Below are 17,702 nucleotides of genomic sequence, written 5' to 3' on the forward strand. Positions count from 1 at the left end.
AGAGTCTGCAATTGGTCTATTTGTGCGCTGGCACATATTCCCCGGGACAGGGCGTCTGGGGGCTCATTGAGCTTCCCGGGCCGGTATAAGATGTCGTAATTGTAGGTGGAAAGCTCGATTCTCCACCTCAATATTTTATCATTTTTGATCTTGCCCTGCTGCGTGTTGTTAAACATGAATGCAACTGACCGTTGGTCCGTGAGTAGGGTGAATCGTTTACCAGCTAAGTAGTGGCGCCAGTGCCGTACAGCTTCCACTATGGCTTGGGCCTCCTTCTCGACAGAGGAGTGTCGAATTTCAGGGCCTTGGAGGGTTCGTGAGAAGAAGGCCACGGGTCTGCCCGCCTGGTTAAGGGTGGCGGCTAGGGCGAAGTCAGACGCATCACTCTCCACCTGGAACGGGATGGATTCGTCTACAGCGTGCATCGTGGCCATCGTGATGTCTGCTTTCATGCGGTCGAAGGCCAGGCGGGCCTCTGCCGTCAGGGGAAAAGAGGTGGATTTGCAGAGCGGACTGGGCGTAGTACAAGAAGAAGCCCAGGCATCTCCTCAGTGCTTTGAGGCTGGTGGGGAGGGGCAGTTCCAGGAAGGGACGCATGCTGTCGGGATCGGGACTGATGACCCCGTTTTCCACAACACAACCAAGGATGGCGAGGTGGTGTGTGCGGAATACGCACTTCTCCTTATTATAGGTCAGATTTAGGAGTGTGGCGGTGTGGAGGAATTTGTGGAGGTTGGCGTCGTGGTCCTGCTGATCACGGCCGCAGATGGTGACGTTATCCAGGTACGGGAAGGTGGCCCGCAGCCCGTTCTGGTCTACCATTCAGTCCATCTCACGCTGAAAAACCGAGACCCCGTTGGTGACGCCGAAGGGGACCCTAAGGAAGTGATAGAGGCGGCCATCTGCCTCGAAGGCAGTGTATTGGCGGTCCTCCGGGCGGATAGGGAGCTGGTGGTTTGCAGATTTTAAGTCGATGGTGGAGAACACCCGATATTGCGCAATCTGATTAACCATGTCAGATATGCGGGGAAGGGGGTACGCGTCCAGCTGCGTGTAGCGGTTAATGGTCTGACTGTAGTCAATGGCCATGCGATGTTTCTCCCCAGTTTTAACAACTACTACTTGGGCTCTCCAGGGGCTGGTACTGGCCTCAATGATCCCCTCCCCTCGGAGCTGTTGTACTTCGGACCTGATAAAAGCTCTGTCTCCAGCACGGTACCGTCTGCTCTTGGTGGCGATGGGCTTGCAGTCGGGGGTGAGATTTTCAAACAGTGAGGGAGGGGCGACTTTAAGGGTCGAGAGGCTGCAGGTGGGGGTGCGCGGTGGGCGATCTAAGAACTGCTGATTGCACACAGAGAGCGGGGGAAAAGGCCCATTATACTCCATGGTGACGCTCTGAAGGTAATCTAGCCCCAGGAGTACGGCAGCGCAGAGTTGTGGCAGCACAAGGAGCCTGAAACTTTTGTACACTGTGCCCCGTACAGTCAGGGTCGCCACGCAGTACCCGAGGACATCCACCGAGTGGGACTTTGAAGATCGTTTGCTTCACTGGCAGTACTGAAAGGGCGTAGCAACTCACTGTGTTAGGGTGAATAAAGCTCTCCGTACAGTCAAATAAACAGTTTGTAATGCGACCGTTTACCTCGATGTCCATCATGGGCCTGGCGAGTTGGTGAGGCCTGGATTGGTCCAGCGTAATCGAAGCCACCGTTGGATTTTGCGAGTAGTCGCACGTGGCTGACGGCATCCAAGATGGCGGCCCGCACCGCTCACACGTGGCTACCGGCGCCCAAGATGGCGGCCCCTGCGGGTCGCACGTGGCACTACTGGGCTTGCAGGTCGATTTTGCTCTGCATACCTTCACGTAATGGCCCTTCTTTCCACACCCGGAGCAGATCGCATCCTTCGCCGGGCAGCGTTGTCGGGGGTGCTTCCCCAGGCCGCAGAAGTAGCACTTCGGGCCTCCAGAGACTGCCACAGCGGTCGGGTCATTGGTGGGACGTGGCGTGGCGTAGGCCTGCGGCCCTCCCGAGTACAGAGGTGGCGGCGGCCGCGGTGTCCACGATGCAGCCGCGTGGTCGAGGGTGTAGGCCTCGAGATTACGGAAGGCCACCTCTAACGAGTCGGCAAGCGCCACAGTCTTTTGTAGGTCCAGCCCACCCTGTTCCAGCAGTCGTTGTCGGATATAGTTTGACCCGATACCCGTGACATAGGCATCTCTGATTAACTCCTCAGTGTTTTGGGCGGCTGTTACGGCCTTGCAGTTGCAGGCCCTGCCAAGTGCTCGCAACGCACGCAGGAATTCATCACCCGATTCTCCCGGCTGTTGTCTGCGAATAGCCAGAAGATGTCTGGCGCAGATTTCATTAGTCTGTTTGTTGTACTGGCCTTTTAAAAGTTCGATCGCATCCTTGTAAGTTTCAGCGTCTCTAATCATGGAGAATACTTGATCGCTGACCCGGGCGTGGAGCACGTGGAGCTTGTCGGTTTCAGTCTGGTCGACGGAGGCGGAGGTGAGGAAAGTTTCAAAACATCGCAGCCAGTGATCGAAGCTGTTCGAGGCTCCAACAGCTTGAGGGCCCAATTCAAGTTTGTCGGGTTTCAGTATTTGCGAATAAAATTGATGCACCATCAATCGAGCAAAGACTAGTTTGTATGCAAGAACAAATAGGCTTTTATTAGCAAAAGACTTGGAGCACACCCATGCCGATGAACTGGTCCAGACTGAGGCAGGGGGGTGGGGAGCAAAGAAAAAAGAACAATACAGCACAGGAACAGGCCCTTCGGCCCTCCAAGCCCATGCCGCTCCCCGGTCCAAACTAGACCATTCTTTTGTATCCCTCCATTCCGACTCCGTTCATATGGCTATCTAGATAAGTCTTAAACGTTCCCAGTGTGTCCGCCTCCACCACCTTGCCTGGCTGCGCATTCCAGGCCCCCACCACCCTCTGTGTAAAATATGTCCTTCTGATATCTGTGTTAAACCTCCCCCCTTTCACCTTGAACCTATGACCCCTCGTGAACGTCACCACCGACCTGGGGAAAAGCTTCCCACCGTTCACCCTATCTATGCCTTTCATAATTTTATACACCTCTATTAAGTCTCCCCTCATCCTCCGTCTTTCCAGGGAGAACAACCCCAGTTTACCCAATCTCTCCTCATAACTAAGCCCCTCCATACCAGGCAACATCCTGGGAAACTTCCTCTGTACTCTCTCCAAAGCCTCCACGTCCTTCTGGTAGTGTGGCGACCAGAACTGGGCACAGTATTCCAAATGCAGCCGAACCAACGTTCTATACAACTGCAACATCAGACCCCAACTTTTACACTCTATGCCCCGTCCTATAAAGGCAAGCATGCCATATGCCTTCTTCACCACCTTCTCCACCTGTGACGTCACCTTCAAGGATCTGTGGACTTGCACACCCAGGTCCCTCTGCGTATCTACACCCTTTATGGTTCTGCCATTTATTGTATAGCTCCTCCCTACATTATTTCTACCAAAATGCACCACTTCGCATTTATCAGGATTGAACTCCATCTGCCATTTCTTTGCCCAAATTTCCAGCCTATCTATATCCTTCTGTAGCTTCTGACAATGCTCCTCACTATCTGCAAGTCCTGCCAATTTTGTGTCGTCCGCAAACTTACTGATCACCCCAGTTACACCTTCTTCCAGATCGTTTATATAAATCACAAACAGCAGAGGTCCCAATACAGAGCCCTGCGGAAACCACTAGTCACAGGCCTCCAGCCGGAAAAAGACCCTTCCACTACCACCCTCTGTCTTCTGTGACCAATCCTGTTCTCCACCCATCTAGCCACCTCCCCCTTTATCCCATAAGATCCAACTTTTTTCACCAGCCTACCATTTTGTCAAACACTTTACTAAAGTCCATATAGACGACATCCACGGCCCTTCCCTCGTCAACCATTCTAGTCACTTCTTCAAAAAACGCCACCAGGTTAGTGAGGCATGACCTCCCTCTCACAAAACCATGCTGACTATCATTAGTTTATTCCTTTCTAAATGCGCATACATCCTATCTCTAAGAATCTTCTCCAACAACTTCCCACCACGGACGTCAAGCTCACCGGCCTATAATTACCCGGGTTATCCTTCCTACCCTTCTTAAATAACGGGACCACATTAGCTATCCTCCAATCCTCTGGGACCTCACCTGTATCCAGTGACGAGACAAAGATTTGCGTCAGAGGCCCAGCGATTTCATCTCTCGTCTCCCTGAGCAGCCTTGGATAGATTCCATCAGGCACTGGGGATTTGTCAGTCTTTATATTCTCTCACAAACCTAACACTTCCTCCCTTGTAATGGAGATTTTCTCCAACGGTTCAACACTCCCCTCCGAGACACTCCCAGTCAACACATCCCTCTCCTTTGTGAATACCGACGCAAAGTATTCATTTAGGATCTCCCCTACTCCTTTGGGCTCCAAGCATAATTCCCCACTTTTGTCCCTGAGAGGTCCGATTTTTTCCCTGACAACCCTTTTGTTCCTAACGTATGAATAAAATGCCTTGGGATTCTCCTTAATCCTGTCTGCCAAGGACATTTCGTGACCCCTTTTTGCCCTTCTAATTCCCCGTTTGAGTTCTTTCCTACTTTCTTTGTACTCCTCCAGAGCTCCCTCCGTTTTTAGCTGCCTGGACCTAACATACGCCTCTCTTTTCTTTTTGACCAGTCCCTCAATTTCCCTGGTTATCCACGGTTCTCGAATCCTACCCTTCCTATCCTTCTTTCTTGCAGGCACATGCCTGTCCTGTAGCCCTAACAACTGTTCCTTAAAAGACTCCCACATGCCAGATGTGGATTTACGCTCAAACAGCCTCTCCCAATCAAGAGCTGCCAATTTCTGCCTAATCCCACTAAAGTTAGCCTTCCCCCAATCCAACACCTTACCCTTTGGACACCACTCATCCTTTTCCATCACTATCCTAAAGCTAACAGAATTGTGGTTACTATTTGCCACATGTTCCCCTACCGAAACTTTGAAGACCTGACCGGGCTGATTCCCCAGTACTAGGTCCAGTATAGCCCTCTCTCTAGTCGGGCTATCTACATATTGTTCCAAAGAACCCTCCTGTACGCATTTTACAAATTCCTCCCCATTCAGAGTCCCAGCTCTCAGCGATTTCCAGTCTATACCAGGGAAATTGAAGTCTCCCACTACAACAACCCTATTTTTCCTGCACCTATCCAGTATCTCCTGACATATCCGTTCTTCCACTTCCCTCGGGCTGTTGGGGGGCCTGTAGTACACCCCCAACATAGTGACTGCGCCCTTCCTGTTTCTAAGCTCCACCCAGAGTGACTCGTTACACGACCCCTCTGAATTGTCCTCCCTCTGCACCGCTGTAATATGCTCTCCAACTAATACTGCTACTCCCCCACCTCTTTTGGCCCCTCCTCTGTCTCGCCTAAAACATTTGTACCCCGGAATCTTCAGCTGCCAGTCCTGTCCCTCTTTCAACCAAGTCTCTGTCACCGCAACCACATCCAAATTCCTCGTGAGCATTAAGGCCCTAAGTTCGTCTGTTTTACCTGCTACGCTCCTTGCATTGAAGTATAAGCACTCCAGACCTCCAGGCCCAGTGAGGTCATCCTCCCCCAGAGTGCTCTTCTTCTTTGCCAGCCTTGTCCCAGCCCCAAGCTCGTCCCCAGCCTCCAATCTTGTAGACCTAATATTTTGATCCCCACCCCCCTGCCATACTAGTTTAAACCCCCCCAAACTGCACTCGCAAAACTCCCAGCCAGGATATTCGTGCCCTTCCAACTTATTTGTGACCTGTCCTTCTTGTACAGGTGCCATCCTCTCCTGAAAACTTCCCATTGATCTAGGAAAATAAAGCCCTCCCTCCTGGACCAGTCCTTTAGCCAAGCATTCAATTGCATTAACTCCCTATTCTTAGCCTCACTGGCACGAGGCATTGGGAGCAGCCCAGAGATGGCCACCCTGGAGGCCCTACTTTTTAGTCTATTTCCCAACTCCCTGAATTGCTCTCGTAGGATCCCCCTGCTCTTCCTATCTACGTCATTTGCACCAATGTGTACAATGACATCCGTTTCTTTATCTTCCCCTTTTAAGATGCCTCCTATCCGCTCGGAGACATCCATTACCCCAGCACCAGGTTGGCAGACTACCATCCTGGAGTCCAGTTCGCACCCACAGAATCGCCTGTCCGTGCCTCTAACTGACGCATCCCCCACCACTATTGCTCTCCTAACCCCTCTCTTTCCTTTCCGGGCCACAGAGCCTGACTGTGTGCCAGTGACCTGGTCACTGTGGCTTAACCCTGGAGAGTCATCCTCCTCCACACTATCCAAAGGCAGTCGCCTTTATACCTGGACCGAGGGGGGGGGAGGAGGAGTCCCGGGCAGGGCCGGCAGGGATGTGTCCAGGCATGTCACACACACACACACACACACACACACATACACACAGGCAATACGATAACAGTGGTTTACCACACCTGTCCTGGGAGTGTTTGATGGGGACAGTGTGGAGGGAGCTTTACTCTGTGTCTAACCCCGTGCTGTACCTGTCCTGGGAGTGTTTGATGGGGACAGTGCAGAGGGAGCTTTACTCTGTATCTAACCCCGTGCTGTACCTGTCCTGGGAGTGTTTGATGGGGACAGTGTAGAGGGAGCTTTACTCTGTGTCTAACCCCGTGCTGTACCTGTCCTGGGAGTGTTTGATGGGGACAGTGCAGAGGGAGCTTTACTCTGTATCTAACCCCGTGCTGTACCTGTCCTGGGAGTGTTTGATGGGGGACAGTGTAGAGGGAGCTTTACTCTGTATCTAACCCCGTGCTGTACCTGTCCTGGGAGTGTTTGATGGGGACAGTGTAGAGGGAACTTTACTCTATCTAACCCCATGCTGTCCCTGTCCTGGGAGTGTTTGATGGGGGACAGTGTAGAGGGAGCTTTACTCTGTATCTAACCGCGTGCTGTACCTGTCCTGTGAGTGTTTGATTGGGACAGTGTAGAGGGAGCTTTACTCTGTGTCTAACCCCGTGCTGTACCTGTCCTGGGAGTGTTTGATGGGGGACAGTGTAGAGGGAGGTTTACTCTGTGTCTAACCCCGTGCTGTACCTGTCCTGGGAGTGTTTGATGGGGACAGTGTAGAGGGAGCCTTACTCTGTGTCTAACCCCGTGCTGTACCTGTCCTGGGAGTGTTTGATGGGGACAGTGTAGAGGGAGCTTTACTCTGTATCTAACCCCGTGCTGTTCCTGTCCCGGGAGTGTTTGATGGGGGACAGTGTAGAGGGAGCTTTACTCTGTATCTAACCCCGTGCTGTACCTGTCCTGAGAGTGTTTGATGGGGACAGTGTAGAAGGAGCTTTACTCCGTGTCTAACCCCGTGCTGTACCTGTCCTGGGAGTGTTTGATGGGGACAGTGTAGAGGGAGCTTTACTCTGATTTAGTTCCATTGTGAGTAACTCTGAGTGACTAGGCCGGAGCCTTTGTCCAGTAGTGAGCTGAGGAGTTGAGCCGGGAAGGTTGACGTGCAGCTGATTGGGGAATTGTGAGGGGAATGTTTTTCTGTGATCAGTGAAAGCCAAGCCAGAAAACGCATAAATTGGGCTTTATTTTTGAAGGGAAGATATCTCTCGAGTGACTGTGCCCATTGCCATGGTAACAGAGGCGACAAGATGACTGAGAGAACGCCAAGTGCTCCAGCAATATGGCACGCTTCCTGAAACCATTCCGCGCCCATTCAATACTGACACTCCCACCCCCATCTCCAGGAGACGGATCCAATTCTCTCCACCAAACACCCAATCCAGCTTCACCATCATCACCCCATTTCCAACACTCCGCCATTGGTGGCCCCAGGCTCTGAGCTCAGCAACTCTCTCCCAAAAACACGCCACTCTCTCTGTCACTCGGTCTCTCTCTCTCTCTCTGTCCCCCTCTCTGGATGTCCCTTTCTCTATCTCTCCCTAAACCTCTTCCCCCCTCTGTGTTTTTCTCTCCATCTTTCCCTCTCTGTCTCCCCACCATCTCTCTCTCTCTCTTTATCTCCCGGTCCCTCTCTCTCTCCCCCTCTGTCTCTCTCTCTTTATCCCGCCGACCCTCTTCTCCCCCCACTCTCTCTCTCTCTATCCAACACCCCCCCCTCCGCCCCCCCCCCCCCCCCCCCCGCCCGTCCCTCTCTCTCCCCCCGCCCTCTCAGTCTCTCTCCCTCCTTTCTAAAGCCACTCTCTGAATCCTCGCTCGCTCATTGAGCTTTTTGTCGCCTGTCCCTAATCTCTCCCCATGAGGCTTGGGTTAGATTTTGATTAATTTACCCAAAAGCAGGTCAGAGGCTGGGAATCCTGCGGAGAGTAACTCACATCCTGACTCCCCCCCAAAGCCTGTCCACCATCTACAAGGACACAAGTCAGGAGTGGGATGGAATACTCTCCACTTGCCTGGATGAGTGCGGCTCCCAACAACACTCGAGAAGCTCGACACCATCCAGGACAAAGCAGCCCCCGCTCGATCGACACACTAACCCCCACCTTCAACACTCACTCCCTCCACCACCGACGCACAGAGGCAGCCATGTGTACCATCTACAAGATGCACTGCAACGACTCACCAAGGCTCCTTCAACAGCACCTTCCAAACCCACCACCTCTACCACCTAGAAGGACAAAGTGGGGGCGGGGTGGGTGGGGGGGCATTTCAGGATGGCAACTCACCCACCACCTTCTCAAAGGGCAATTAGGAATGGGCAATAACTGAAGGGCCCAGCCAGAGACAGCCATATCCTATGAAAAAATTGAATAAAGGTTGCTAGAGTATATACATCTACCCCCGACAGTGCAGCAGTCCCTCAGTACTGGCACCGGGGGGAGTGTCGGCCTGGATTATGGAGCTCAAATCCTAGAGTATATACATCTATCCCCGACAGTGCAGCATTCCCCGTGTCTGCGTGGGTTTCCTCCGGGTGCTCCAGTTTCCTCCCACAGTCCAAAGATTTGCGGGTTAGGTGCATTGGCCATGCTAAATTACTCCTTGTAAATATGTAGGGTTATGCGGAGAGTGCCTAGGTGGGATTGTTGTCAGTGCAGACTCGATGGGCTGAATGGCCTCCTTGTGCATTGTGGTTTCTATGGTTAGAGGCACCGGGGGAGGGGTGGGGGTGGGGGAGTTGTGGTGTGGGGGGTGGGTGGGGGAGGTTGAGGGTGGGGCTGTGGGGCAGGGGTGGTGGGAGGGTTGGATTGTGATCTCTGATGCTCTGCTTTCATTCCTGTAGGAGACATCCACAATAATCTGGGCTACCAGCCAGTGACGAGCCCAACCCACGCAGGCACGCTCCCCCTCGGTAGGTGTGACACCATAACCCCCCCCATTTGTACTCCCTCCCTCCCCACCACGCCCCCACCTCAGAACAAGCTTCCAATGGAGCGACGCTGGCCGTCCCAACCTGTTAACACCAGCCCCGTCTCTCCCTCTCTGCCCCCACCCCCTGCCATTAACAACCCCTCACCCCACCATCCCCTCCCCAACAGTCTCCCCCCCTCCCTTCTCACAGAGCAGGCTGTCCAACCCCTCTCCAAGGTCCTCTCACACAAGCGGAGGGCGAGATGGGGATCGAATGGGGGTGAAAGGGCCTCGCTACCTCCCTCTTTCTCTCTCCCGCCCCCGCTCTCTCTCTCTCTCGCTCTCTGCGTCGCTCTCCCATGCTCTATCCTTCTCCCTCGCTCTCTCTATCCCTCTCCCCCCACTCTCTCCCCCCCTCACTCTCCCTCCCTCCCCCCTCTCTCTCTCTCCCCTTCTCTCCCCCCTTCTCTCTCTCCCCGCCTCTCTCTCTCCCCCCCACCTCTCTCTCTCTACCCCCCTCTCTCTATCCCTCCCTCTCTCTCTCTCCCCCCTCTCTCTCGCTCTCTCTCCCCCTCCCACTCTCTCTCCCTCTCTCCCCCCTCCCTCTCTCCCCCCTCTCTCCCCTCCCTCCCGTCCCACTCTCTCTCCCCCTCCCTCTCTCCCCCACTCCCTCCCTCTCTCCCCCCCTCCCTCCCTCCCTCTCTCCCCTCTCCCCTCCCTCCCTCTCTCTCCCCCTCCCTCTCTCTCTCACCCCCCTCCCTCCCTCTCTCTCCCCTCCCTCCCTCCTCTCCCCCCCTCCCTCCCTCCCTCCCTCTCCCCCCTCCCTCCCTCTCTCTCCTCCCTCCCTCCCTCCCCCTCCCTCTCCCTCTCTCTCCTCCCTCCCTCCCTCCCCCCTCCCTCTCCCCCTCCCTATCTCCCCTCTCCCCCCTCTCTCTCCCCCTCCCTCCCTCCCTCTCTCTCTCTCCCCCCTCCCTCTCTCTCCCCCCCTCCCTCCCTCTCTCTCCCCCCTCCCTCCCTCTCTCTCCCCCCTCCCTCCCTCTCCGCTCCCCCCTCCTCCCTCTCTCTCTCTCCCCCCTCCCTCCCTCTCTCCCCTCCCTCCCTCTCCCCCCTCCCTCCCTCTCTCTCCTCCCTCCCTCCCTCTCCCCCCTCCCTCCCTCTCCCCCCTCCCTCCCTCTCTCTCCCCCCTCCCTCCCTCTCTCTCCCCCCTCCCTCCCTCTCTCTCCCCCCTCCCTCCCTCTCTCTCCCCCTCCCTCCCTCTCCCCCCTCCCTCTCCCCCTCCCTCCCTCTCCCCCCTCCCTCCCTCCCTCTCTCTCCTCCCTCCCTCTCTCTCCTCCCTCCCTCCCTCTCCCCCTCCCTCCCTCTCCCCCTCCCTCCCTCTCTCTCCCCCCTCCCTCCCTCTCTCTCCCCCCTCCCTCCCTCTCTCTCCCCCCTCCCTCCCTCTCTCTCCCCCCTCCCTCTCTCTCCCTCCTCCCTCCCTCTCTCTCCCCCCCCTCTCTCTCCCCCCTCCCTCTCTCTCCCTCCTCCCTCCCTCCCTCTCTCTCCCCCTCCCTCGCTCCCTCTCTCTCTCTCCCCCCCTCCCTCTCTCTCCCCCTCCCTCCCTCTCTCTCCCCTCCCTCTCTCTCTCCCTTCCCTCCCTCTCTCTCTCCCCCCGTCCCTCTCTCTCTCCCCCCGTCCCTCTCTCTCCCCTCCCTCCCTCTATCCCCTCCCTCCCTCTCTCCCCTCCCTCCCTCTCTCCCCTCCCTCCCTCTCTCCCCTCCCTCCCTCTCCCTCCCTCTCTCCCCCCGCCTCTCTCTCTCCCCTCCATAGAACCATAGAAAATTACAGCTCAGAAACAGGCCTTTTGGCCCTTCTTGTCTGTGCCGAACCATTTTATGCCTAGTCCCACTGACCTGCACTTGGACCATATCCCTCCACACCCCTCTCATCCATGAACCCGTCTAAGTTTTTCTTAAATGTTAAAAGTGACCACGCATTTACCACTTTATCTGGCAGCTCATTCCACACTCCCACCACTCTCTGCGTGAAGAAGCCCCCCCTAATATTCCCTTTAAACTTTTCTCCTTTCACCCTTAACCCATGCCCTCTGGTTTTTTTCTCCCCTAGTCTCAGTGGAAAAAGCCTGCTTGCATTCACTCTATCTATACCCATCAAAATCTTATACACCTCTATCAAATCTCCCCTCAATCTTCTATGCTCCAGGGAATAAAGTCCCAACCTATTCAATCTCTCTCTGTAACTCAGCTTCTCAAGTCCCGGCAACATCCTTGTGAACCTTCTCTGCACTCTTTCAACCTTATTTACATCCTTCCTGTAACTAGGTGACCAAAACTGTACACAATACTCCAAATTCGGCCTCACCAATGCCTTATATAACCTTACCATAACACTCCAACTTTTATACTCGATACTCCGATTTATAAAGGCCAATGTACCAAAGGCACTCTTTACGACCCTATCCACCTGTGACGTCACTTTTAGGGAATTCTGTACCTGTATTCCCAGATCCCTCTGTTCAACTGCACTCTTCAGAGTCCTACCATTTACCCTGTACGTTCTACTTTGGTTTGTCCTTCCAATGTGCAATATCTTACACTTGTCTGCGTTAAATTCCATTTGCCATTTTTCAGCCCATTTTTCTAGTTGGTCCAAATCCCTCTGCAAGCTTTGAAAACCTTCCTCACTGTCCACTACACCTCCAATCTTTGTATCATCAGCAAACTTGCTGATCCAATTTACCACATTATCATCCAGATCATTGATATAGATGACAAACAACAATGGACCCAACACCGATCCCTGCGGCACACCACTAGTCACAGGCCTCCACTCAGAGAAGCAATCCTCCACAACCACTCTCTGGCTTCTTCCTTTGAGCCAGTGTCTAATCCAATTTACTACCTCCCCATGTATACCTAGCGACTGAACCTTCCTAACTAACCTCCCATGAGGGACCTTGTCAAAGGCCTTGCTGAAACCCAGGTAGACAACATCCACCGCCTTCCCTTCATCCACTTTCCTGGTAACCTCCTCGAAAAACTCTAATAGATTGGTCAAACATGACCTACCACGCACAAAGCCATGTTGACTCTCCCTAATAAGTCCCTGTCTATCCAAATATTTGTAGATCATATCCCTTATCACACCTTCCAATAACTTGCCCACCACCGACGTCAAACTTACTGGCCTATAATTTCCCGGATTTCTTTTGGAACCTTTTTTAAACAACGGAACAACATGAGCCACCCTCCAATCATCCGGCACCTCCCCTGTGAATACTGACATTTTAAATATGTCTGCCAGGGCCCCTGCAAGTTCAACACTAGCTTCCCTCAAGGTCCGTGGGAATACCCTGTCTGGTCCTGGGGATTTATCCACGCTGATTTGCCTCAAGACAGCGAGCACCTCCTCCCCTTTAATCTGTAAAGTTTCCATGACCTCCCTACCTGTTTGCCCTATTTCCGTAGACTCCATGCCCGTTTCCTCAGTAAATACGGATGCAAAAAAACCATTTAGTATCTCCCCCATCTCTTTTGGTTCCATACACAGTCTACCACTCTGGTCTTCAAGAGGACCAACTTTATCCCTCACTATCCTTTTGCTCCTAACATACCTATAGAAGCTCTTTGGATTTTCCTTCACTCTGTCTGCCAAAGCAACCTCATGTCTTCCTTTAGCCCTCCTGATTTCCCTCTTAAGTAGCTTCTTGCACTTTTTATACTCCTCGAGCATCTGATCTGTTCCTTGCTGCCTGTACATTTCATACAACTCTCTCTTCCTCTTAATCAGTGTTACAATCTCCCTCGAGAACCAAGGTTCCTTATTCCTATTTACTTTGCCTTTAATCCTGACAGGAACATACAAACTCTGCACTCTCAAAATTTCTCCTTTGAAGGCCTCCCACTTTCCATTTACATCCTTACCAGAGAACAGCCTGTGCCAATCCACACTTCCCAGATCCCTTCTCATTTCATCAAATTTGGCCTTTTTCCAGTTCAGAACTTCAACCCGAGGACCAGATCTATCCTTATCCACGATCAGGTTGAAACTAATGGCAGTATGATCACTGGATCCAAAGTGTTCCCTCACACTCACATCCAACACCTGCCCGAACTCATTTCCCAATAGGAGATCCAATATCGCATCCTCTCTCCCCTCCCTCCCTCTCTCCCCTCCCCCCCTCTCTCCCCTCCCTCCCTCTCTCCCCTCCCTCCCTCTCCGCCCCCCCCCCCCCCACCCCCTCTCTCCCTCTCCAAGGTCAGTTCTTGCCTGGGGTGATGCCTGCACTCCACATTCTGCTGACAGCTCTTCGATCGACAAGCTGATTAATTTCGCTCTCCCGGCCCTCGATGGAGCTGCTGACATAACGCCGGGAGGCGGGGGATTCGATTTCTGCCATTGCTGCCTGCAAACATCTCCTCACTGCCTGTCACCCCCACACTCCTGTCCTTGCACCGCCCCCTCCCCACACCAAACACACAGCAACCCACAGCCTTTCAACATTCAGGCAGCTCGTTTGCTCCACAGAGCAAAGAAACACCTTCAACAACAGATCACAAGTCATTAACCCCTCCCACCCGCCCCCCCGGGTCAACTATCAGCCTGTCCCCCGATCGGAGGGAGGGAGGGGGGATTAACCCTCTCACCCACCTTTACCGCTCTGTCTCTCCCTGTCTCTAATCTTTCCCTCTTTCCTGCTACCCAGATCGTTCCCGACGGAATAACACGAACATGTCTAACCCGTGTGGGAGGCAGAACCCTCTCCTCACCTCGTGTTCCTACCACAACCTCTCTCACCTCCCCCCCTCCTACGAGACTGCAACCAGACCCGAACTCAACAAATACTCCTCACTGAAACGCCTGGGTAAGACTGCGAGATGCGGAGCGCTGGGGTAGGATACAAGGCACCAATTCAGCACACGCAGCTCAACAACCTCACTGTCACCGCAGAGCCCGGACTCCCAGAATATATCCACCTCCGATAGTGCGGCACTCCCTCAGCACTGACCCTCCGACAGTGCGGCACTCCCTCAGCACTGACCCTCCGACAGTGCGGCACTCCCTCAGCACTGACCCTCCGACAGTGCGGCACTCCCTCAGCACTGACCCTCCGACAGTGCAGCACTCCCTCAGCACTGACCCTCCGACAGTGCAGCACGCCCTCAGCACTGACCCTCCGACAGTGCAGCACTCCCTCAGTACTGACCCTCTGACAGTGCGACACTCCCTCAGTACTGACCCTCTGACAGTGCAGCACTCCCTCAGTACTGACCCTCTGACTGTGCGGCACTCCCTCAGTACTGACCCTCTGACTGTGCGGCACTCCCTCAGTACTGACCCTCTGACAGTGCAGCACTCCCTCAGTACTGACCCTCTGACAGTGTGGCACTCCCTCAGTACTGACCCTCCGACACTGTGGCACTCCCTCAGTCCTGACTCTCTGACAGTGCGGCACTCCCTCAGCACTGACCCTCTGACAGTGCAGCACTCCCTCAGTACTGACCCTCTGACAGTGCCGCACTCCCTCAGTACTGACCCTCTGACAGTGCAGCACTCCCTCAGTACTGACCCTCTGACAGTGCCGCACTCCCTCAGTACTGACCCTCTGACAGTGCGGCACTCCCCCAGTACTGACTCTCTGACAGTGTGGCACTCCCTCAGTACTGACCCTCTGACAGTGCGGCACTCCCTCAGCACTGACCTTCTGACAGTGCAGCACTCCCTCAGTACTGACCTTCTGACAGTGCGGCACTCCCTCAGCACTGACCCCCTGACAGTGCGGCACTCCCTCAGTGCTGAGCCTCTGACAGTGCAGCACTCCCTCAGTACTGACCCTCTGACAGTGCGGCACTCCCTCAGTACTGACCCTCTGACAGTGCGGCACTCCCTCAGTACTGACCCTCTGACAGTGCGGCACTCCCTCAGTACTGACCCTCTGACAGTGCGGCACTCCCTCAGTACTGACCCTCTGACAGTGCGGCACTCCCTCAGTACTGACCCTCTGACAGTGCGGCACTCCCTCAGTACTGACCCTCTGACAGTGCGGCACTCCCTCAGTACTGACCCTCTGACAGTGCGGCACTCCCCCAGTACTGACTCTCTGACAGTGTGGCACTCCCTCAGTACTGACCCTCTGACAGTGTGGCACTCCCTCAGTACTGACCCTCTGACAGTGCGGCACTCCCTCAGTACTGACTCTCTGACAGTGTGGCACTCCCTCAGCACTGACCCTCTGACAGTGCCGCACTCCCTCAGTACTGACCCTCTGACAGTGCAGCACTCCCTCAGTACTGACCCTCTGACAGTGCCGCACTCCCTCAGTACTGACCCTCTGACAGTGCGGCACTCCCCCAGTACTGACTCTCTGACAGTGCGGCACTCCCTCAGTACTGACCCTCTGACAGTGCGGCACTCCCTCAGCACTGACCTTCTGACAGTGCAGCACTCCCTCAGTACTGACCCTCTGACAGTGCGGCACTCCCTCAGCACTGACCTTCTGACAGTGCGGCACTCCCTCAGCACTGACCCCCTGACAGTGCGGCACTCCCTCAGTGCTGAGCCTCTGACAGTGCGGCACTCCCTCAGTACTGACCCTCTGACAGTGCGGCACTCCCTCAGTACTGACCCTCTGACAGTGCGGCACTCCCTCAGTACTGACCCTCTGACAGTGCGGCACTCCCTCAGTACTGACCCTCTGACAGTGCGGCACTCCCCCAGTACTGACTCTCTGACAGTGTGGCACTCCCTCAGCACTGACCCTCTGACAGTGCGGCACTCCCTCAGTACTGACCCTCTGACAGTGCAGCACTCCCTCAGCACTGACCCTCCGACAGTGCGGCACTCCCTCAGTACTGACCCACTGACAGTGCGGCACTCCCTCAGTACTGACCCTCTGACAGTGCGGCACTCCCTCAGTACTGACCCTCTGACAGTGTGGCACTCCCTCAGTACTGACCCTCTGACAGTGCGGCACTCCCCCAGTACTGACCCTCTGACAGTGCGGCACTCCCTCAGTACTGACCCTCTGACAGTGCGGCACTCCCTCAGTACTGACCCTCTGACAGTGCGGCACTCCCTCAGTACTGACCCTCTGACAGTGCGGCACTCCCTCAGTACTGACCCTCTGACAGTGCGGCACTCCCCCAGTACTGACTCTCTGACAGTGTGGCACTCCCTCAGCACTGACCCTCTGACAGTGCGGCACTCCCTCAGCACTGACCCTCTGACAGTGCGGCACTCCCTCAGCACTGACCCTCTGACAGTGCGGCACTCCCCCAGTACTGACTCTCTGACAGTGTGGCACTCCCTCAGCACTGACCCTCTGACAGCGCGGCACTCCCTCAGCACTGACCCTCTGACAGTGCGGCACTCCCCCAGTACTGACCCTCTGACAGTGCGGCACTCCCTCAGTACTGACCCTCTGACAGTGCGGCACTCCCCCAGTACTGACTCTCTGACAGTGCGGCACTCCCTCAGTACTGGCACCGGCGTTGGGGGGATGGGATTGGGGGGTGGGGAGAGGGTGGGGACGGTCGATCTGGATCACGGGGTTTGGGGCGTGCAGTTGTAATGTTTGATTTCTCTCTCCTCCTGCTCCCAGCTGCCAAGGATGTGGACGATTATTCCAAGAGGAGGCACCTGACAGATGCGATGGCACGGGGCACCCTGCCCCTGCGGGCAATGAAGACCGATCCTCTCGAGCCCACCTGCCGTGACTTTGCCCCCAACACCCGGCGAGTGATGTCCCAGGACCGCCTGCTGGGCGAAGGGCTGCCACCTCTGCCCCCTCCCCCTCCCCCACCTCGCCCCTCACCCCTGGCCTACGCCACCATTGCCCGGGAGCGGCTGCTGTCCCCGGATCGCTTGGCGCGCCGGGGCGGTGGGGGCTACGCTCCACCCATCTTCCCGGATCGCCCGCTCAGCAAGAAGGCGCTGTCGCAGAGTAACGTCTGTTCCCCAGCTGCGTCCTGGCTGGACCGCCACCAGATCGTCAAGATGAACTCCCACCCCCCTGTCACGGGCACCGGCGGCCCCTCGGCACCGCCCCTCCCCCCACCGGTGAGCGGCTCGCCCCGTGCCCCCTGGTGCGAGGCCGCCATTACCGAGCGGCGGCACGCCTTCGCTGCCAAGCGCCACAGCACGGTGGAGCAACTGCACTACATCCCGGGGCACCCGAACCAGCAACCCCCCCTGCCCCCTCCTCCCGCACCGCAGTCACAGAGCCAGACGCAGAGCCGCACCGGCTCCAAGACCGAGGTCACCGTCTGAGCCGCTACCCTGCTGCCCCTTGCCTCCCCCTTCCCGGCACCCCTCCCCTCCCCCTTCCCCGCACCCCTCCCCACCATACCCCTCCCCCCTCCCCCCGCTGCTTC

At 55.5% G+C, this 17,702-nt stretch overlaps 1 protein-coding gene across 1 annotated transcript; it reads left to right on the forward strand.

Moving 5' to 3' along the window:
• Positions 1-1,752: 1,752 nt before the first annotated feature.
• LOC144489065 (protein shisa-6-like) lies at positions 1,753-17,598 on the forward strand. The gene is made up of 4 exons (XM_078207018.1): positions 1,753-1,864; positions 9,266-9,334; positions 14,036-14,194; positions 16,931-17,598. Exons 1-4 carry the CDS (start codon positions 1,753-1,755, stop codon positions 17,596-17,598), a joined length of 1,008 nt encoding a protein of 335 aa, XP_078063144.1.
• The last annotated feature ends 104 nt before the right edge of the window (positions 17,599-17,702 follow it).

This window comes from Mustelus asterias, unplaced genomic scaffold (assembly GCF_964213995.1).
Source record: "Mustelus asterias unplaced genomic scaffold, sMusAst1.hap1.1 HAP1_SCAFFOLD_1981, whole genome shotgun sequence".
NCBI classification, from domain to species: Eukaryota; Metazoa; Chordata; class Chondrichthyes; order Carcharhiniformes; family Triakidae; genus Mustelus; species Mustelus asterias.